Raw genomic sequence first — 23,658 nt, 5'->3', positions numbered from 1 at the left:
ATCTATATATATAATTGTTTTTATAATTGGAGACATTTTTAGGCCTTTGAGCATGAGCAGTGGTGCAGTAAAAAAAAGGTTTTTTTTGTAGCATTAAACACTTTATCTGTTGCACCCTAGAGCTTTGTTCTTGCAAATATTTGTTCCAGTAAACTTATTTACTTAGCTTATAGCCTACAATCACTGTTTTTTGTTTATTACTGCTTTACATTGTACTTGATTTGTGGAGCTGATACCATACTTTTTATATTTTTGATGCACCATATCAAGAAATATATACAATAGGAATAGGTATTCTGTTGTTGTTTAAATAATAGACAGATTATCATTTCTATTAAAACTTACCTGATGTGAAGCATTTAACAGAGCTCCTGGTTGGTCAGCATGTTCTTTAATATTTGGCATTTGAGAGCTATTTGGAGTGAAAATTATTAAGTCACTCTTTCTTTGCAATGACTTTGAACATACTCTGTATTGGGTTTGCTGAGAGTACACCCAACTACTCCCGGTGTTGGAGCAGATCTTGTAATTTTCTTTTAGGTCATTGACTTCAACAGTAACAGTTAAAAAAATCATATAACAACATTCTGCATCCAAATGTAATTAGAAAATGTAAGAAAATTTAAATCTTTGCATAAAAATATTTATAAAAATGTATTTGAAAAAAACTGAAAGTAAACACAATGTATATACACATATACACAGACAGACACACACAGCATTGTCAACTATATTTCCTGTTGGTGAGATGTCTATTTTTGCATTTGCTTAGGTAAATAAAGAATACTATGTTTTATAATTATGTTTTCCTTCAACGGTTGAAACTCTGTAATTTTTGTCACCTTTACCAGGATAATCCTAACTCATTTTATAAGAGTGTTGTTTACAGAGCTCAGTAGTCAAAGTTTTTATTACAGAGACTGCTGAATAAGTTTTTATTACAGAGACTGCTGAATAAGTCTTCCCTTTCCCCTTTGTTGTACTCCGTGTGGCATCATACTGATAACTAATAATATCTACTGTCTGTTAAATAAATATTTTCTATAAATAATGAAAAAAAAAAAACATCAGCCTGAGAGCTTATAAACCTAACAAAAATAACATGCAAAATACTAATAGTTTCTCTTAAAATGAACATGTCAGGGCAGAAATATATCCCTAAATAAATACCTTACATGAAAACATATCATTGAATATCAAAGTAAAATATTACATTTACAATATAATATTTACAATATGCTTATTAGTGTGATGCATGTGTATTGCTAATTTAATGATAAAGTTAAAGTTCCTCTCCTTTCCAGAATCCACTGCTGCTGGATGTGAAAAAGCAAGTGAAGAAATAAAATGCGGAGGTTTTGTGACATGTTTGATATAAGCTCTAGGGTTCACAAAAAAACTAAATATGTTTCATTAGATAGTTGTGATCTGTATGCACAGATAAATGTCATCTTTAGGTTGCTGCATAATTTGTTAGAGGGGACACTAATAATTTCAGTTATTAGTTCAATGGAAGGAATACTATTTCTGTAGCTAAATGGTAAAGGATAGTCAAAGCATTACCCCAAATTTCTAATTAAAAAATGCATAGGGGAATATTTAGAAAGCAGTGAATGTAACATTCACTAAATATTTACTTCAGATTAATCCTCCTGATGCATTTTACAGGGAATGATTATTCACCTGTAAAATGTTGTAAAAACTTGATGTAATAGTAAATTCCTAGTTCCTGAGCATAATCATAGCATACCAGAGATGTCGTTAATATCTTAATAGGTGTTATTTACCAAAATCTCTGTTATAAATGTACTTGCTAAGACAGACTTCTCTAAATATTGTTATTGGTAAGTTTGTTGCCTTTCTTTGTCAGGAATGATTTTTTTAAACAATATATTTTGTTCTCTACTGTTTTTTAAAAGAGTAAGAAACTAATAGTTTCCAGATAATTCAACAAATAAAAGTAACCAAAGCGGATTTACTAAAAGAGTTAGGAAAAAAACGTTTAAAAAGTTATTATATATACTTAAGCTATTCAATCATGTGAAAAACGAACTTGTGTTTACTTTTTTATCTTCACATCTCATCTTATTCTGCCACTTTCAGCCTGCTTTTCAATTGGTTTGCAATAATATGGCTGAAACATGTTTAAATATTAGTAGTCTCAACATCAGTTGCACCTACTAATATATTTCAACATATTTCAGTCCATATTATTGTTAACCAATTATAAAGATGGCTAGAACAAGAGAAGGGATAAGTCACTATGGTACAGTTGTATGGAGAGCCTGCATAAACACTTGGATTTGTACATGCACATCAATCATGATCCCTGAAGCTTGCTGATTGTATGCTGATATTCAAATGTGTAGAGTGTGGTTTAACTTGCAATGTATGTTGAACATTCAAATAAAACTTTTTCTGTGCCCTCTGTTCCAATAAAATGCACTAAGGCGTGTCAACATTGTTTTAAAAAGTAATGTAAAATCACACTAGGCATAAATACATAAATTGGAGGCAAAACAGCAGGTCTGAAAAACTCAGGAACCATGCTATTCAAGATTGCAGCATGCAATCTGTTCCAAGCAAGTGTATAAAATCTCATGTGTGAATTTCTGCACATGCATATAAAGTTATCTCAATGCACAGTAAAATAACCCCTAAATACAGTTCACTAAGGCTTTTTTTTAAATTAGGTTTTTTTTTTTTTAAGTTCCTTTATTTATACCGGTAGCAGTGCAAACATATTTTTTTATGCCACATGGTATGCACATTTAAAGCCACACCCCAGAAAAAAATTAATAAACACATTGCACGTGGTGTGTGAATTTTAATTAAAATGGTATGTATTATGAGCAGAGGGCAGCTGCAAAATATAAAAGCCTTACCTTGCAGCATACCAGCACCTGCACATGTCTTGTCAAAGAAATACAAGGCTTTTTGTGATTGCAGGAAAAGAGTTGATATCACCCCCCCATCCTCTCTTAACAGCAATTAGATAGACATTAAAAAACACATTGTTTTAGACCCACCTTGGCTTAGCGGGTGCACATTTTTATGCTGCAGAGTGCATCCCAAAGTAAATCACTTTTTAAAGAAAATTTAGTATATATGACACTGAAGCCTATGTGGGGTTGATTTACTAAAAGCAAATAGCCCATTCACTTTAAAATTGAATTTTCCTTGGTTTAGTGAATGAGGTGAGGCTCTGCTGACTTCCATCATCCAATCATGTGTAAGCAAAAATGCTGTTTTTTTAATTTTCTTGGCACATGATTGTGTATTACGATTAGGGAAAAATTCCTTTGCAAAACGGCCTATTTGCCTTTAGTAAATCAAGCATGTGTTATTGTCCAGGTACACCATGGGTATATAGTGAGGATAAGTATTCAATTTGGTGGTTTGTGCATGATCAGTGCTCCTGGGGTACATGCATGTATTTTAGTCAATCAGACCTGTGAGTCATTAAAAAATTCTAAAGAAAGACAATGACCCATATTTACGAAAAGAGTAGAGCATTATCACTTTGGAAGCCAATTTTAATTTTTGCAAAACTAATGAGGTGAAACAAAATAAAAATTCAGTTCACAAAGAATACCCAGTCTGGCAAAATGCTTACAAATAAGTCATTTATGATGCAACATTTACTGCTTTCTAAGAAAAGGTTTTAACTGCAAATCAACAGTAATAAATATCACTCATAACCAAAGGTCACTGAGCCTAAGGGGGTGATTTACTAACCTAAACACACACACACACACCAGGTGTGTGTGATTTTCACACAGCAAAACGTATTTATCAACCAAAAAGTCTCTAAAAGCATATTTCCACTAATGCCATATATGTAAAAATCATGCACATGATGCATATATAATGCTGCTTCACAGTTTAGACAAAAATGGTTAGCTCATGCATTTACATTCCTGCATTCATCAACGCAAGCAACATAACATAGAGCTAATTTACACCACATTACCTTGCAATTCATTGCAGGGCTTTCCACAACACACCTGCTGGGTGTGTACACACTACAAAGGTGTTTCCATTCCTCCCATAGATCATGCTGGGAGGGAACACACTACAGAGGTGTATACACGTTCGTGGTGTGTTTAAAAGGTTAGTAAATCAACCCCTAAGTGTCTTAGATTAAATATAGTAGCGTCAATATGTACTGCTTAACTAGATAATACATTTATAGTTAATTTGCCAATTAAATCATATAAGACTTGTATTTCCTACACTGTTGATAAAAAATCTGCTCTTTTTTTAATACAAACTTACAAATAGAAAATATTTGTCATATTACAAATAAGAGCTTTTAATCACTTGGATTTGTACATTGTATTGTACACTGGTCTCACTGTCTAATATGTGGGACAGCAATCAGTAAAAAAATTTACCTTTAGCATATGATTCCTTATTGCAAGTAGTCTGCACCTGTGAATAAGTGTCTAGAAACCTTTTCTTCTTTTAGCACCACAGGAGCTAATCAGTGGTTGTACATCATTGGAAGTACCATTTCCTACTTCTAACCATGGGGTTACACTGATGGAATCATCAAAGGCCAGTGGGCCTAGGCAAAAGAGAAGCTACAGAATTTGTACCGTAAGTGCTATATCATTCACAACTGATTGTCTTCCTCTGCTGGATGGATACATTTAGGTGCTTGTAATAAAAAGTACAGATCTAATATACAAGAAATATGTTATATATGCAATGTCCTACTACATAATAGTATAAATAAATTGATTTGTAATGTATCCTCATCGGACCTTATTAGGGTATCTATGATCTGATGAGCATTTTGCAATCTTTTACAAACATAATTGTCCCTATTACTGGAGATATTTAAGCCATGTTAGCTACTCCGTGAGCAGTGGTGAAGCAAAAGTTTTTTTGCATAATGTATCCCGTTTTTCTGTTTTGCCTTAGCACCCTAGACCTTTAAAATATCTAAATAAAAAAGTTACCTAACTTACTTATAGCACAGTCACTGTCCTTTTTATTACTGCAAGGCTGTATCTTTACATTTTCCTTTTTTGTGAAGTTGCTACTGTAGTTAACTGTTCATTGCATTGAGTATGTATCTGATGCATCATATTAATAAAAATAAAAAGTAAATATAAAGTAAATATAACATTTTCTGTGTAAACAGTAAATAGAGCAAAATCAATTCAAGCTTACCTGATATGATGCATTTAGCTGAGCCACTGGTTGGTTTGCAGGCTGTTCACTGTTTGTCATTTGAGAGCTATTTGGAGTGAAAACTATTAAGTCACCATTTCGTTGTAATGAGTTTGAACATACTCTGTACTGAGTTTGTTGAGAGTATACCCAACTACCCGCAGTGTTGGAGCAGATCTTGTAATTTTCTTTCAGGTCATTAACTTCATCTCTCCATTTTTGCCATCTTAATACCATAAAGGCAATAAGTGTAATGAGAAATACACTTGATATCACGCAGATTGCAACCACTAAGTAGATGTTAGCTTCTGTAAATTCTTCAGTAATTCCTTTAGGCTCCTGATTATCATCCATCATTTCCTCTGCAGATTCCACCAAGATGATGACAATTTCTGTTACTGCTGTCATGACTGGCTCTCCATGGTCTCGAGCTACCACTATTAGTCTATATTCTTCATTATCTGAATCTGTAAATGTCCGCTTTAATCCAATTTCTCCTGTTTGCTGAGTTATAACAAATGGAGTTTTTCCTGAGAGATCCTTAAAATGATAAGATAACAGAGCATTGTATCCTGAATCAATATCTACTGCTCTTACTTTAGTAACCAAGTGTCCGGGCTGAGTTGTCTTTGGAGTTTTTAACGCCAGTGCAGAAAAAAGTGGCATAAAAGTGGGAGCATTGTCATTGATATCATCTATGAAAATATTAATAGTAAGGCTTGAATTCAGTGAAGGTAGACCCGCATCAGTTGCTTTTATGTGACACTGGAAATGAGTCACTTGTTCATGGTCAAATGAAACTAAAGCAAATACTTTTCCATTCTCTGGATTGATTGAGACATAGAAAGATATAGGAATTTTGTCCACAGTGCTGTCACTGATAGAATATGTTATAAAGGAATTCTGCCCCACATCTGGGTCAGATGCTGATGCTGTATACACATGAGAACCTGGTGGATTGTTTTCCTTGATAAAGATTGTATCAAAAGGTTTCTGAAATAATGGGGCATTATCATTCACATCACTAATATCAATTTTAAGAGTCTTTAAAACTGACAGTGGTGGTGTTCCCTCATCTCTTGCTATGATTACAACTTCATATTGAGATGTTAATTCTCGATCCAACTTCCCATTAACAGTTAGGGAGAAATCTTTCTTGAATGCTGGGTATATTTTGAAGGGTAAAGAATCAATGATTTTACAGCTAACTTTTCCATTTAATCCTGAATCTAGATCATGTACACTTATGATGGCAACAGGTGTTCCTTGTGGAGAGTCTTCAGGAACAGGTACCGCAAGTGAAGTTACTGTCACCTCAGGAGGATTGTCATTTACATCTATAACAGCCACTAGAACTTTACAATGTCCAACTAATTGGACATCCCCATTATCCTTAGCATCAATTTGTATTTCATACATTTGTGCCTGTTCAAAATCCACTTCACCAATCACTTTTATTTCCCCTGAAAACATGTCTAAACTAAAAATTTTGCTGACATCTTCCTTAGCTGTTTTGCTAAATAAATATAAAATGTCACCATTTTTCCCTTGGTCTAAATCTGTGGCATTTAGTTTTATTACTAATGATCCTTTGGGAGCATTTTCAACCACACTAGCTTGATAAAATGGCTGATTAAATGTTGGAGCATTATCATTAAGATCTTCCACTGTGATAATGATTTCAGATGTGCCACTTAATCTTGGCTTACCACTATCATAAGCTGTAAGTGTGAGGTTGTGCACATATTGCTTTTCTCTGTCTAGAGATTTCTTTAATACAAGTTCTAATGATCTAATCTGATTCATGTATTTCTGAAAATCTAGTGCAAAATAATCACTTGCACTGAGATCATAATTTGTAATAGCATTTGTTCCAAGATCTGGATCCACTGCTCCCTCTACATGGAAACGAGCTCCTGCAGGCATTACTTCAGATATTACAAGGTTACTCACAGAGGATGGAAATGCTGGTCTATTGTCATTAATATCCTCTATTTCTATGTCTACAAGATACATCTGCACAGGCTTATCCAGTATAACCTGCAAATGAATAATACACAATTGTATGTCTTGACATAGCAGCTCTCTGTCTATTGTCTCTTTAACAAACAGGATTCCATTCTGCAGATTCACCTGAAAATATTCCTTCTCATTTCTAGAGACAACATGTAACATTCTGGAATTAATCTCACCTAAATCCAGTCCCAGATCCTGTGCAATTCTTCCAACAAATGTGCCATGTTTGGATTCCTCTGGGATGATATAATGCAGCTGACACCAGATCACATCCCAATACACTTGAAGCAACAAAAAATAGACTATTTTGCCTTTTCCTTGATATTGCAGGTTTGAGCTTGACATATCTTAGAATCACTGAGCCCGAAGATAGTAATGTTCCCAGTAAGTATGGCATTAACATTTACTAAAAATCCACAGCAGAGAATAAAGAATCCAACATGGCTGGTATCGTAGCAGTGGGATGTTCAGAATCAGCAACAGAGAAACATATTCAATCCTTACCCTTCTCCTATATGTTGATGCAGAGTGACATCTAGTGCCCAATGTTCAAGTTGCATCTAGTGTTAGTTGTTCACACTAGATGCAAACTGTAAGTTTAAAATGCATGCTTTTCTTTTTTTTTAAAGTATGTTTTATAATACATTACAAAGTGAGTAAAATTTTGATTGTATTATTGTACATAATTTCTTAAGCAAAACAGTCTTCTAAAATGTGTAAAATTCTGTATTTGTTTCTATAGCACCAATAGAGCTTTCTACTTATATGATTTGCAAATTTTATAAAACCAGTAAACATATTCCCAAAAATATTTGTTAGCAAAGTCTGTACTTACTTTTAAATACTATTTCTTTCTAAATTTAGTATGTCATATTTAGCTATATTAGCAATGTTTATATTTCACCTCTGTGTTATACTCTGTGTGGCTTCAAATTGATATTCATTTAGAGAGAGATAGTCTGAAAGAAACCAATACTGTCCTCTATCCTTAGGAAACCTACAATGCTATGTGTAACTTATCACTGAAGGCCAAGATTAATTACCTGATAGGATCACAGATGCACAGTCTAGAGCCAGGTTATTCAGGTAGAGTGAGGTGAATACAATGTATCGTCCTATAAACACAGCAGGCTCACTTCAGTATTGCCCACTTAGCACTGTTATGATTTGGGAGTGCAAGAGTTAAGTCCCTGCTGTCTATAACCATAGAATCTTTAACACACAGGATAATGGGATAGCCTTCCTTCATACAATCCCTAATTGATTAGAGAGTGTTATCCAGTGTTTCCTCACATCAGGACAAGCAGACTGGTTGTAGTATAGCAGTTCATACAATCCAATAAACGATAAGAATGTGCCATCCACTGTTTCCTCACACTAGGACAAGTAGACTGGTTGTAGTATAGCAGTTCATACAATCCAATAAACGATTAGAGTGTGCAATTCAATATATGACCGGTATCCCAGGTCAAGAACATTAAGTCCATCAAATGAATGGCAAAGCAGACAGGTAGAGAGAGTATACTTGCAGTTAATAGCTCAGGGAACAGTACTCACTGTGGAAGTAGCTTTTCCCAAATCAATGTCTCCATTAGGAGAGATCCCTTTGCACAGCAGCGCAATAATCACTGACATGCTAAGTGAGCAGGAATTGCTCAGTGTTGTGTTGTAGACAACACAACACTGAGCAATTCAAACACCACGGTTAAATGTGGGTGAGTCAGAAGAGGGAGGAGCAGCCTGCCTGGCCGGGATTGGACAGCAGCAGAAGTTAACTACGATCTGCCTCCAGGTGAGTCTGCTACAGGACCCCCCACTTAAATGACCCACTCTGGGGGTCGCTACTGGCGAAGGTCATTGAGATATCTCAAATGAAACCGTTTTACAAGACTCGGAGCATGAACTGAAGAAGCATCCTGCCATGAATCCTCTTGAGGGCCATAGGACTTCCATCTAATTAAGTATTGCAATCTATTACGATGTCTTCTGGAGTCCAGTATCCGGTCCACATCGAATTCCTCTTCTCCCTGTATGTTGACTGGAAGGAGGAACCGTAGGAGTACGGTTAGAGAAAGTATTTCCTCAATAAGGTTTCAATAAAGAAACATGGAAAGTGGGGTGAATCTTTATTTGAGAGGCTAAAGTGAGACGCACAGTCCCTTGATTTATGATTTTCTGAACCGGGAACAAACAGCTTACTAAGCTTCCTGGATGGAGTCTGAAGCGTAAGGTTTCTTGTCGAAAGCCATACTAGATCGCCAATGGAATATGTCGGAGGCTCCCTGCATCTGAGATCGTAGTAACGTTTTTGCCTCTCCTGGGCTTTTTTGATATTAGATTTGAGGTAAATGGAAGACTGTTGTAGACGGAGAACATAGTCATCCGTGGTTGGGTTGCTGGTTTGGACAATCGAACTCGGAATGGAAGAAGGATGAAAACCATAGTTCAAGAAGAAAGGAGTTTGGTCGGTAGAAGCACTGAGGGAGTTATTGTATGCAAATTATGCCATCGGCAGTAGGTTTGCTGAATCGTCCTGCAAGTAAGTACAGTAACATCTAAGGAACTGTTCCAAACATTGATTCATTCTCTCTGTCTGCCCATTAGTCTGTGGATGATAGGCAGTCAAAAGACGGTGGTCAATTTGTAGTTTGACACATAGAGCCTTCCAGAATCCGTGGATGGCTCAGATTCGTGATAATGCGTTTGGGTACCCCGTGTAATTTTTTTTTTGGCCTCTGGCGTTTTCCTGCTAGGCGTTTTACCTCGTGTAATTTAATGATATTGGAAAGGAAAGTGTCCGCAATTTTGAAGGAATTGGGCAGGTTCTTTAAGGGAACAAAATGTGCAATTTTTGTTAATACCGTGTTTCCCCGAAAATAAGACAATGCTGCGGCCGGTCTTCACAAGTAAAAATCAGTTATATGTGCAGCTACCCCGAAAGTAAGACCTAGCACTATCTTCAGGGATTTCTGTAATATAAGACCTACCACCAAACTAGGTCTTATTCTCGGGGTAGGTCTTATACTACAGAAATCCCTGAAGATAGCGCTAGGTCTTACTTTCGGGGTAGGTCTTACTTTCGGGGAAACACGGTAGGTCAACGACCACCAGAATGGTATATATGGTTATGTGATTGTGGGAGATCAACTATAAAATCCATCGATACAACCTCCGATGGTGTATTTGGGATTGGCACGTTCGTTAGTAGCCTGTACGCATGATTTGTTTCATATTTGGAAGAAGCACATACTTCACAGGTTTTGACGTACTCCTGGATCGTTTTAGCCATATTTGGCCACCAGAAGTGACATTTTACTAACTCATGAGTCTTTCAAATTCCAGGATGACCTGCAAGTGGGGCATCATGCATCAATTTTAGGATTTGTAGATGCAACGCAGAAGGTATATACATCCTGCCTTCTTTGTAAAGGAAACCATCAGGGTCAGCTTGTAGTTCAGAGGTAATGTCGGCTGAGTCTGTTTGGAGTGCGTCTTTGAGTTGTTCTTTTAGTGTAACCATGGCAGAAATAATTTTCTCTTCAGGGATAATAACAGAAGGTACCATCGATGAATGATTTGGTTCATTGATTCGTGATAAGGAGTCCGCTTTGCCATTCTTAGAGCCTGGTCGGTATGTAATAATAAAGTCAAAATTATCAAAGAAAAAACTCCATCGAACTTGACAGGACGACAGACATTTTGGGGTTTTGAGGTATTGTAGGTTTTGGTGGTCGGAGTAAATAACAATCGGTAATTTAGTACCTTCAAGAAGATGTCTTCAGGTTTACAGGGCAGATTTGATGGCAAGGAGTTCCTTTTCACCAATTGAGTTGTTTACTTCGGCTGGAGTCAGTGCACGGGAGTAGAATGCCACTGGATGAAGAGGAGAGAGATGATTTTCTTTTGGAGAAAGAACAGCCCCAATAGCAGCATGGAATGCATCGACTTCAAGGATGTATTGTAGTGAGGTATCTGGAAGGTGTAGTATGGGAGCGGTGGTGAATCAAGATTTTAATTGCTCGAATGCAGTCTGAGCTTCGGAGGTCCATCTGAATTTTGTAGTGGAGCTGGTCAGTATGGTTAGAGGTTTTACAAAAGTAGAAAAGTTCCTAATGAACGTTCTATAGAAGTTTGCGAACCCCAGACATTTTTAAGTGACTTCTGAGAGCATGGAGTGGGCCAGTTACTGTAACATACATGCCTGATCTCTGGTCCAGGTGCGGAGATCGCTGGCTCCGCCCCCTCAGCTGTTTTAAGCAGCGATTCCACAGTGGGGTGGCATCCATGCAAGGAGGAAGACGTCGACCTACTGTGCTGACATCCTCGTCTGGATCTCCTAAATCCCCCACTACTTCTCAGTTATGGATACAGTCAACTTTGGATTGGTCCATCTGAACACCGTTAGGGGAGACAATGTATCCCAAGAAGGAGATGTTTTCGGTCTCAAAAATGCACTTTTCTAGCTTGGCATACAAGTTATGCACTTTCAGTCTGGAAAGGACCCATCTTACATGTTTACGATGGTCTGTGAGGTTGCTGGAGTATATTAAGATAACGTTCAAGTAGATTACGACACAAACATCTAATAGATCACGGAAGATATAGTTGATAAAGAATTGAAATGTAGCAGGGGCGTTACATAACCCGAAAGGCATCACTAAATATTTGTATAGGCCGTAACGTGTTCTGAAGGCCTATACATATAACATATTCTAATCAGATTGTAAGCGCCCTTGACATCAAGTTTTGTGAATATTCTAGCATTTTGCAACCTTTCAAGAAGTTCGGGTATCAATGGTAGGGGGTACCTGTTTTTGATTGTTATTTTATTCAACCCTCTGTAATCTATAATGGGGCGGAGACTTTTGTCCTTGTTCCGGACAAAGTACATGTCAGCCCCAGCTGGTGAGATAGAAAGCCTTATAAATCCTTTTTTTCAGATTCTCCTCCAAGTAATTCTTCAAATAATCTAATTCATGTTGAAAGAGCGGGAAAACGTGTCCCACTGCAATACTACTGCCAGGAAGAAGGTTGATAGGGCAATCATATGGTCTATGGGGTGGTAAAGTATCCGCCAATGTCTTTGAAATAACCTCAGAGAACTCTTGGTATTGAACAGGTATCTCTACTGTGGGTACAATTTGTAAAAGGTGGCTAGTATTGGTGCAACAAGTTTGCTGGCAGTAAGGAGATAGTAACTGAGGGGAGTTATTTCCCCAATGTAATGCGGGTTGATGTAACTTTAACCAAGTGAGGCCTAATAATATAGGGAACAAGGGGGAAGGAACAACATCAAAAGATAAATACTCTACATGACTACATGGAGTTGTCACCATTAATGGTTGAGTTTGTAAGGTGATGGGACCTGAACTGAGTGTAGATCCGTCATGAGTCGAACAGCAACATGTGGAGATTTTTTAATTGTAGGAATTTTATTGGAGACAACTATTTTTTCATCAATGAAGTTGCCACAGGCTCTGGTGTCAATCATAGCTTCTGCGCATATTCTTCTTTGGTCCCACTGTAGGGTCAGAACCATTTTGAGATAGTTAGCTGAGCTGGTGGTAGCGGGGATTATCTTACCTAAGTAAGCAAACTTAACCTCATTCTTCCTGCTGAGGTTTGGACATTCCTCTAGGCCATGATCGGAAGAGCCGCAATACATGAAGAGATTCAATTCTCTACATCTATTCTTCTCCGCTTGTGATAGTGGACCACGTATGATGCCATGGGTTCTTCAACTGGCGAAGTAGGATTCCTATGGGGAATGTATGGAACGGAGGAGGCTTTTTCAGCTCTTCTCTCCTGTAAACGTCTATATATTGCAATAGAACCATGAATGAGAGCATTGAGGGTTGGAGGAACGTCATCTCTAGCCAGCTCTAGCCAGTTCGTCCTTGAGCAATTCCGAGAGACTGAGTCGGAATTCATTTCTCAGGCTAATATCATTCCACTCGGTCTCCCTTGCCCATCTTTTAAATTCTGCAATATAGTCTTCCACAGGTCTTTTCCCTTGTTTTAGACTTCTGATGACAGATTCGGCAGTGAGTTGTTTGCAAGGATCTTCATATAGCAAGGACATAGCGGCCCAACAATTGTCAAAGGAGTTTAACATTGGATCTTCTTTTTCCAGGTAACTGTTCGCCCATGCTCTGGGTTCCCCTTTAAGGTAAAATATAACAGTACATACCTTAATTCTATCAGTGGGGTATGCCCTGGGTTTTAAATCAAAAAACAGTTTGCAGGAATTCACAAACTCTCTACAGTGCTTGCAATCACCTGAAAATATTTCAGGAGGGTTAATTTTTGGTTCTGGGTTGCTAGCAGGCTGACTAGGTGCTGGGATATTTTGGGTTATATATGAGCGGAGGTTTTGGTTGTCCAGCTGTAAGGCAGTGACCTGCTGGTTTAATTACCTGATGGGATAACAGATGCAGAGTCTAGAGCCAGGTTATTCAGGTAGAGTGAGGTGAATACAATGCGTCTTCCTAAAAACACAGCAGGATCACTTCAGTATTGCCCACTCAGCACTTATGATTTGGGAGTGCAAGAGTTAAGTTCCTGCAGTCTATAACCATGGAATCCTTAACACACAGGATAATGGGATAGCCTTCCTTCATACAACCCCTAATTGATTAGAGAGTGTTATCCAGTGTTTGCTCATACCAGGACAAGCAGACTGGTTGTAGTATAGCAGTTCATACAATCCAATAAACCATAAGAATGTGCAATCAATTGTTTCTTCACACTAGGACAAGTAGACTGGTTGTAGTATAGCAGTTCATACAATCCAATAAACGATTAGAGTGTGCAATTCAATATATGACCGGCATCCCAGGTCAAGAACATTAAGTCCATCAAATGAATGGCAAAGCAGACAGGTAGAGAGAGTATACTTGCAGTTAGTAGCTCAGGAAACAGTCCACACTGTGGAAGTAGCTTTTCCCATATCAATGTCTCAATTAGGAGAGATCCCTTTGCACAGCAGCTGCGGTGGATAGGAAGGAATATGTCGGTAATGACTGACATGCTAAGGAGCTCAGCAGAGAAGATCCTTTGTGAACAGGAATTGGTCAGTGTTGTGTTGCAGACAATAGATCACCCAGCAATTCAAACATAGTTACATAGTTACATAGTATTTGAGGTTGAATAAAGACATTAGTCCATCAAGTCCAACCTATTAGGATCTCATTCTAGGAGTACCTGTACCCCTGTATATTACGGTCCTTTAAGAAATCGTCCAAAAGTTTCTTGAACAAATCCACATTATTTGCTGAAATCACTGCCTGTGGCAGTGAGTTCCAGACCCTAACTGATCTTACTGTGAAGAACCCCCTTTGCCCCTTGTGCTGGATTTTTTTTTCCACCAAACACCGCGGTTAAATGTGGGTGAGCCAGAAGAAGGAGGAGCAGCCTGCCTGGCCGGGATTGGATGGCAGCGGATGTTCACTATGGTCCGCCTCCAGGTGAGTCTGTTACACTATGTAACATCAATGTCATGAATGCACATGTATAAACTTTTTATATGTTAATTTTTTTTTTTTTTTATTGTGAAGATAAGATTAAAAACATTAGCTCAACATCTTATAAACATAAAATGAAATCAGAATAGTAATAGTAAATATAACCACCTGAATGTGTACATGCATAACGGTTATGTTCCCTGAATCTTGCTGACCATAGGCTGATATTCAGTGTGCAACATTTGCCAACATTGTGCATTATCAGTGTCTTTTAAACTCTTGCATTCCTGATTTCTAGTGAATACAATGAAAGATGTATTATTTGTTTATGTTCCATTCCTACATGTCTTCAAAAGGAAAATTGTCTCAAAATAGTCTCATAAACTGAATTATCTTTGCGCTACCTTAAGAAGTTCTCAGGAGAAAATTTGAAGTTAGAAAAATCATGTAATATATAACAAAAAAAGTGCAATAAGTCACAAACACTGGTATCCCGCAAGAACACTTCAATAAAGATGCATAACAGAGATAAATCTTTGTGGCTAGTTAGCATGATATTTTGGTCTTTATGACTAAACATCTTGTTGCAAACATGTTTGAACATGTTTGAACATTCAAATAATGCTTCTTTTGTGCTGTCTGTTCTAATAATGTATGTGTTAACATTCTACTTGAAACTAGAAATCATTGTTTTAAAAACTAATGTGAGAGCTTACTAAACAAAGAAGTACATAAATGCCAGACAAAGCCTGAACTGCTGCACATGCTCACAAATATACATAAATGCACAAGAAAATGACCCAGAGTTTTAAATATATACCACTTTTCTCACCGTATGATGCACATTGCCACCTGTGCATCCTCCCCTTAGAGTTATATAAAATGTTTTCCTTGTATTTACTCTATTAAAATCTTTTAAATTTATTATACTCGTTTTTTTTCTTTCCTTTAGAAAATCTCTCTTTTCCCTCCCTCTAACTAATAAATCCCTAAGCACTCATGCCCAACATGTTTCATAGTTTGTGTTCCTGGTGATGGTACAAAATTAAGGATGCACAGATACCAAGTACTGTACAAGTACTGATAGTTTTCCAGCTCCAAGACTAGACTAGAGAAAAACTCAAAAGATATATTTACATACATCCCTACACAAAAGCATTAGCACTTTTTTGTTGCCACAATTTGCACAGACCCCTGATGAAGCCCGAATAGGAGTGAAACATGTTGGGCATGGGTGCTTAGGGATTTATTAGTTAGAGGGAGGAAAAAGAGAGATTTGATAGATGAATGCAAATAGAGGCAAATGTAAAGGGATTACAATGGTCAATAGAGTTGTAAATAGGAAATTTGGTACCTCCCTTTAAAATGGAATGTGTGCTAAAGGAAAGAATAAAATGAGTTTAATGAATTTAAAAGATTGTAATAGAGTAAATAAAAGGAAAACAATATATAACTCTAAGGGCCTCCCATTTTTTAGTAAATTCAGGATATGTTCACTGAAGCCTATGTGTGTTAATGTCCAGGTACACCATGGGTACATAATAAACACTGCAAGGATATAGTTTGTTTGTACATGATCAGTGTTCTAGGTGTACATGCATATCCTTTAGTAAATAAAGTCTTGTCAATCGTTAAAAATCCTGAACAAAAACAATTATCCAGATTTACTAGGAGAGTAAAGCAAATTCAATTTGAAAGTAATTTTTTTAGTTTGCAAAATTAAGGAAATAAAACAAAGTGAAAATTCACTTTCCAAAGTATACCCAATCTGGCCATGTGCTTACAAATTAGTTCCATAAGCTGCATCCTTTACTGTTTTCTAATAAAGGTGTTTAACATCAAATCAACATTACTAAACATTGCTCACCATTTTCATAACCAAAGGACACTGAACCTAGGTTACCCAGATCAAATACAGTATCGTCAGTATGTACTTGTCATCTTGACAATAAATACTAATGACTAATTTGCCTCCTAAATCTAATTATTTTTACAAATAAAACATTTAAGGATATATATCAGGTTTTTATTTTTTACACTGTTAATAAAAACTCTGCTCATTTTTATTAAACCTAATAAAAAGACATACGGTAAATGTAAAAAAGAGTTTTAGATATGTTACAGCTAAGAGCTTTTGATCACTGTTTAACCTTCTTACACATTGTATTGTATACTGTCTCACTGTTCAATATGTGGGAAAGCAATCAGTAAAAAAAATGAACCTTTAACACATGATTTCTGATTACAAGCAGTCTGCAGATGTGACTACGTGCCTAGTCATCCTCTCTTCTTCTAGCACCACAAAAACGTATTAGTTGTTGCATATTATTGGGAGCATATCCCACCCTTTCCTCCTTCTAATCATGGGGTTACACTGGTGGCATCATCAGAGGGCATTGGGCCTGTCTACTGTAAGTGCTATATCATTCACAACTGACTGGTCTTCCACTGTTCGAGTGATAAGTTTGCCTGAGTCTAGGTTCTTGTAATAAGACAGAATATGTTATATCTACAATGTCCTACTACATAATTGTAAACTAAATTAATTTGATAGATATTGATGTTTAATTTTCAACAATACCCACTGTCAGACAAATATTAAATGGTTCATACATTATACAGGTCTCCTTTAAAAAATAATGCAACCAATCCAACCCTATTCTTTGAGCCTCTAAAATAGAAAAAAAATATTTAACAACAGCCTCATGGGATCTTGACCTATGACCTGATGAGCATTTTGCAATATTTTACAAACATAATTGTTTCTATAACTGGAAACATTTAGCTTCTCAATGAGCAATGGCAAATGTGTTTTTGTAGCATGTACTCCTTTTTCTGTTGCACCTTAGCACCCTAGACCTCTGCAATATCTCTTTAAAATAAGCTAGGTTACTTAACTTATAGCTCACTGTCTTGTTTATTACTGCAAGGCTGTATCTTTACATTTTACCATTTTGTGGAGTTACTGCTGCAGTTAATTGTAATGAGTATCTGATGCATCATATTAATAAAAATAAAAAATAAATAATTATTTTGCTGTATAAACAGTAAATTAGAGGAACATTTTGATTCAAGCTTACCTGATATGATGCATTTAGCTGAGCAACTGGTTGGTTTGCATGCTCTTCATTATTTGGCATTTGAGAGCTATTTGGAGTGAAAACGATTAAGTCACTCTTCCGCTGTAATGAGTTTGAACATACTCTGTACTGAGTTTGTTGAGAGTATACCCAACTACCCGCAGTGTTGGTGCAGATCTTGTAATTTTCCTTCAGGTCATTGACTTCATCTCTCCATTTTTGCCATCTTAATACTGTAAAGGCAATTATTGTAATGAGAAATATACTTGCTATCACACAGATTGCAACCACTAAGTAGATGTTAGCTTCTGTAAATTCTTCAGTTATTCCTTTGGACTCCTGATTGTCATCCATAATTTCCTCTCCAGATTCCACCAAGATGATGACAATTTCTGTTACTGCTGTCATGACTGGCTCTCCATGGTCTCGAGCTACCACTATTAGTCTATATTCTTCATTATCTGAATCTGTAAATGTCCGCTTTAATCCAATGTCTCCTGTTTGCTGAGTTATAACAAATGGAGTTTTTCCTGTGAGATCTTTAAAATGATATGATAACAGAGCATTGTATCCTGAATCAATATCTACCGCTCTTACTTTAGTAACCAAGTGTCCAGGCTGAGTTGTCTTTGGTGTTCTTATTGGCAAAGCAGGAAAAAGTGGCATAAAAGTGGGAGCATTGTCATTGATATCATCTATGAAAATATTAACAGTAAGGTTTGAAATCAGTGGAGGTAGACCCGCATCAGTTGCTTTTATGTGACACTGGAAATAAGTCACTTGTTCATGGTCAAATGAAACTAAAGCAAATAATTTTCCATTCTCTGGATTGATTGACACATAAGAATTTATGGGGATCCCATCCACAGCGCTGTCACTGATAGAATATGTGATGAAGGAATTCTGCCCCACATCTGGGTCAGATGCTGATGCTGTATAGACATGAGCACCTGGTGGATTGTTTTCCTTGATAAAGATTGTATCAAAAAGTTTCTGAAATAATGGGGCATTGTCATTCATATCACTAATATCAATTTTAAGAGTCTTTAAAACTGACAGTGGTGGTGTTCCCTCATCTCTTGCTATGATTACAACTTCATACTGAGATGTTACTTCTCGATCCAACTTCCCATTTACAGTTAGTGAAAAATCTTTCTTAAATGCTGGGTGTATTTTGAAGGGTGATGAATCAATGATGTTACAACTAACTTTTCCATTTATTCCTGAATCTTTGTCATGCACACTTATGATGGCAACAGTTGTTCCCTGTGGAGAGTCCTCAGGAACAGGTACGGCAAGTGAAGTTACTGTCACCTCAGGAGAATTGTCATTTACATCTACAACAGCCACTAGAACTTTACAATGTCCAATTAATTGAACATCCCCGTTATCCTTAGCATCAATTTGTATTTCATACATTTGTGCCTGCTCAAAATCCACTTCTCCAATCACTTCTATTTCCCCTGTATACATATCTAAACTAAAAATGTTGCTGACATCTTCCTTAGCTGTTTTGCTAAATAAATATAAAATGTCACCATTTTTCCCTTGGTCTAAATCTGTGGCATTTAGTTTTATTACTAATGATCCTTTGGGAGCATTTTCAACCACACTAGCTTGATAAAATGGCTGATTAAATGTTGGAGCATTATCATTAACATCTTCTACTGTGATTATGATTTCAGATGTACCACTTAATCTTGGCTTGCCACCATCATAAGCTGTAAGTGTGAGATTGTGAATAGACTGCTTTTCTCTATCTAGAGATTTCTTTAATACAAGTTCTAATGATCTAATCTGATTCATGTATTTCTGAAAATCTAGTGCAAAATAATCACTTGCACTGAGCTCATAATTTGTAATAGCATTTGTTCCAAGATCTGGATCCATTGCTACCTCAACATGAAAACGAGATTCTGCAGGCATTAGTTCAGATATCATAAGGTTACTCACAAAGGATGGAAATGCTGGTCTATTGTCATTTATATCTTCTATCTCTATATCTACAAGATACATCTGTACAGGTTTATCCACTATAACCTGCAGAGGAATAATGCACAACTGTATGCCTGGACATAGCAACTCTCTGTCTATTGTATCTTTAACAAACAGAATTCCATTTTGCAGATTCACCTGAAAATATTCCTTATCATCTCTAGAGACAACACGTAACATTCTGGAATTAATCTCACCTAAATCCAGTCCCAGATCCTGTGTAATTCTTCCAACAAAGGTGCCATGTTTAGATTCCTCTGGGATGATATAATGCAGCTGACACAGAACCACATCCCAAAACATTTGAAGCAACAAAAAATGGACAATCCTGTTTTTAAATTGAGAATCCAAGGTTGCACTGGACATTTCTTAAAATACAGTGGCTGAAGATGGTATTTTTTCCATCAAGGGTGGCATTGGCATTTACTGAAGATCCACAGCATAGAATAAAAAATCTAGCATGGCCGATGTTTCTGCAGTAAGATATCCAGCATCAGCAACAAAGAAATGCATTCAGCCTTCACCTTTTCTGCTATAAGTTGTTGCAGAGTGACATCTAGTGCCTAATATTTAAGTTGCATCTTGCATGTGATAAACTTAGTTGTGAGTAAGTTAATTTCAAGTTGAATACATATTATCTTTTTTGAAAACACATGTTTTATATACAAAAATTTAATATGTTTTGTTATTTTTAATATTTTCTATATGATGCTATTTTATTTAAATTATATTTAAAAGATTATAAATATATCTTACAATTATAATATTTAAATCCTTCAAATGTCCTCTGTTTATTTTTAAATATGCAATGTATTCCTTTCCTTAATTATTTTGCCATAAAATATACTGGTAAGCTTTGTAGAAATATGTACTTTACATAATATGTATTTTACACAAAATTTATTTTTTGTAAAACACGTATAGATTCTACTGTATATTCTATATTTATGTTGTACAGCTTTGATTGGAGTTCATATGTTTTGTAGCATAAAAATTTTACTTTACAAAATGAAAAATAGTTAAGTTCCCTGATTCAACTAAAAATGTAATATATTTCAATCCTTTATAACACTAATATCGTATATGGGTGACCACTTTTTCAAATTCAAACAACATGCCTTTATAGAAAATGCTTAAGATGTACCACATCACTAAAAATGCAGAAGTGTGTAATTTGTATTTTGATTTTAACTCCCATCTTCATAATATTGAGGAGTCCGACATTAAGATTAAGAAGTTACATCTTTCTGTTTCTTTCTGGTCCAAAATCAACTAACCAAGCTATCCTAATTACAACTCTTACAGAGAAGAAAAAAGAAAGAGATAAAAAGATTCATTTCACCATGATTAGCCAAACAGAAGACCACATATGCCAGTTCAAATTTATAAATCAACATTAATAGATGCCAAATCTTCTTCATGAATGGGCCCAATACCATACTCACTGTGCTCCAACCTCATTATTATATCCATTTGTGGGCCTATGAATCGGGGATTAACAGTTCTTAAAAAGTGATTTACTTAAGGCAAACAAGGGAATTGTTTGCTTTAAGAAAAACAATATTTTTGCATGCACATGATGGTGGAAGTCAGCAGAACTTTACCTCATTGATTAACCTAAGGAAAAAAATGTCTTGCAAAGGGCCTATTTGCCTTATGTTATGCTTACTTACTATTACCTTTTTTCACTACAATTCACATTTAATGCATTGACTGCTGTTCCTCTATACTGAATGCCATTTTAATTAGCTGAAAGGAGTCTAATTTTGCTGATTTTACTTTCTTCATACATATAACTGAAAAAAAATCCATAAATATAACTGTATCTTGTCCTGCCAATTTAATATAGTCTGATGGAACTTGATCAGCTAATCAGACACAAATAAAGAATACTGTGCATAGGTTAAGCCCTTAAACATTTCATAACAGAAACATTGACAGTGTCATGCTATTTGACCTGGAGTCTCTAGTTTTAATATTTGTAATGACCAGGAAAACTGAAGCCATTGATTCAATATGAAAGCAAAGGAACTAGCATTTTTAGAAGTGCATAAAGGTTATGTACCTTATAACTTGTAAATAGGTGTCACAATTCCAGGGATCCAGGGATTTAAGTAGTACAAGTCAGCAGGGGGGGTGGAATCCCCAAGGGTGTGGGGTCTAAGGGCCAGTTGGTGTTTCTCCAGGGGTCCCATCCTAGACCTAGGCCATGACCCCTGGGTGAATGTGGACAGTGCCCATACACATAGGAGTTGGAGAACAGGGCTGTGATAAAGTCAGAACTGGCAAAGGCACGAGGGCAACAGAGAAGATGGAAATCTGGAAAATTGGCTAAAGGCCAGGGCTGGCAGCCAACAAATGTGAACAGGAGAACTAAGCCAAGTTGGTACACAAAAGATCAGTCCAAGGAAAATCAGGTCAGGAACAAAGGCACAAATGGGAGCTGGGAGGCAGCAGGAGTGTTGCTCATGCAAAGTAAGCTGGTTTGAGCAGGATTTAAATAGGGAGAAAGATAGGAGGCTGGGCAGGAATTAGTAGGAATCAATGTATATTAAGCATCAGAGCACATGCTTGTAGAACCACAGGTGAAAGCAAATCCACAGTAGCAAGGAGGTGAAAATAAATGCAAATCTGTTGAAGCACAGGTAACAGATCAGCTCTGAAGCTCATCTATGACAACAGAAACAAAAAGAGTAAACTGATGGCAGAATTCATAAAATCTGAATGATTTCATATCATACCATAGAATGTAATTTTGTCCTCTTTGTACCATGTCAATATCACATGAATTTTGGTATTTTTATGAATTAAGCATTAGGTAACACAAAGGAGATCACTGAGTAGTTGACTGTACAATTTAACTAGCCACATACTGATCAAAATAGCATAAGTGATACATGTATGTGAAATCACAAGGAACCACTTTTACCAGCATGCCTAAAGATACAGCATTTCAATTTCAACTGACCATATCAACATGTAAGTTTAATTTTTACATTTCTTGTAAGCATCCAGTTATTGTTCAGAAGTGCTTAAGATATAGTACTATCCATTGCACATGATTGGACAATTGAAGTTAATACAGCTTCATGGAGCTAAGTGAAAATGCCTAACCACTGGAGTGCCAGGCCCCATTTTAACATGGAACTAGGATAGCAGCTATTCATTGAAGTGCCATTTCAAAAGGATGGCTAATCTCAGTAGCTTTAGTGGCTTCATCCTAGCACCACTGTGACTGCCAGGGTCCTGTGCTAAACCCAGGGGCTGAAACAATCAGCTCTTAGGCTTTGATGATATTGTTTGTCTGCAAGATATATTTAGGGTGTATGTATGCTTATGTGTTGAAGGAAATTATTTTGGCTTATGTTATTCAAAACACTTCAGTATTATGGACTAACTAGGTTTTATATTGCTAAACTTCCCGATCAGTTGGGCCTCTGATACTGTTTTCCAGATGGTGCTGACTGTACTCAATGAAAACAATTGAGGAGAGTTTTTTGCGATAGAAATCTGTTTACTTAACTGTCACTATTTAGAAGTTAATTGATGTAACATCAAAGGGATCATCAAACAAGACAATCAGAAAAACTTTCAGCATTAGTGAATGGCAGTAAACCGTATATGAAGTCAGAGGTTAAAAGTGTCTGAGAGGTATCAAAGAATCATCATGAAGTGAGTTATGAGTAGAGAGGCCTATAGACACACAGGTGCATATATAGACATACAGTATATGCTGATACTCATCTGAGGTCTAGATACATGTAGAAAGGGACTCACAGGGTTTTTATTTTATTTGTATTATTATTCTGTTGGACTGTTCCTATTCATCTGTTTCTGGGATCTAATAAATACTACAGTCTCTGGGGAAAAAAACAAGGTTGCCTGGATATTTCCTGAAGATTGCATTCTACATATTTCTGTTC

The 23,658-nt window shown here is 36.4% G+C and overlaps 3 protein-coding genes across 3 annotated transcripts in view; all 3 read right to left on the bottom strand.

The window, feature by feature from the left end:
* LOC108795466 (protocadherin alpha-C2-like) overlaps positions 1 to 23,658 on the bottom strand; it is a 254,355-nt gene that overhangs the window by 200,489 nt on the left and 30,208 nt on the right. The gene's annotated exons all lie outside the window — the stretch shown is intronic.
* Positions 5,167 to 7,544, bottom strand: LOC108795439 (protocadherin alpha-3-like). Its single transcript, XM_018566685.1, has one exon. The coding sequence runs from the start codon at positions 7,540 to 7,542 to the stop codon at positions 5,167 to 5,169; it is 2,376 nt and encodes a 791-aa protein (XP_018422187.1). The 5' UTR covers positions 7,543 to 7,544.
* On the bottom strand, positions 13,070 to 20,104 carry LOC108795438 (protocadherin alpha-3-like). The gene is made up of 4 exons (XM_018566684.1): positions 17,741 to 20,104; positions 13,864 to 13,945; positions 13,614 to 13,685; positions 13,070 to 13,359 (listed from the first exon to the last, which is right to left on the bottom strand). Exons 1-4 carry the CDS (start codon positions 20,099 to 20,101, stop codon positions 13,070 to 13,072), a joined length of 2,805 nt encoding a protein of 934 aa, XP_018422186.1. The 5' UTR covers positions 20,102 to 20,104.

This window comes from Nanorana parkeri, unplaced genomic scaffold (assembly GCF_000935625.1).
Source record: "Nanorana parkeri isolate BGI_ZX_2015 unplaced genomic scaffold, ASM93562v1 scaffold969, whole genome shotgun sequence".
Classification (NCBI taxonomy): domain Eukaryota; kingdom Metazoa; phylum Chordata; class Amphibia; order Anura; family Dicroglossidae; genus Nanorana; species Nanorana parkeri.
This window is presented reverse-complemented; position numbering and strand designations above follow the sequence as displayed.

Coding starts and splice junctions, on each gene's coding strand:
- LOC108795439 (XM_018566685.1), bottom strand. CDS start 7,542: ATGTCAAGCTCAAACCTGCAATATCAAGGAAAAGGCAAAATAGTCTAT.
- LOC108795438 (XM_018566684.1), bottom strand. CDS start 20,101: ATGTCCAGTGCAACCTTGGATTCTCAATTTAAAAACAGGATTGTCCAT. Junction 13,946..17,740: donor AGCTAAATGCATCATATCAG/GTAAGCTTGAAT, acceptor TACTTGTCCTAG/TGTGAAGAAACAATTGATTG. Junction 13,360..13,613: donor TGCATCTGTTATCCCATCAG/GTAATTAAACCA, acceptor TTTACCTTAAAG/GGGAACCCAGAGCATGGGCG.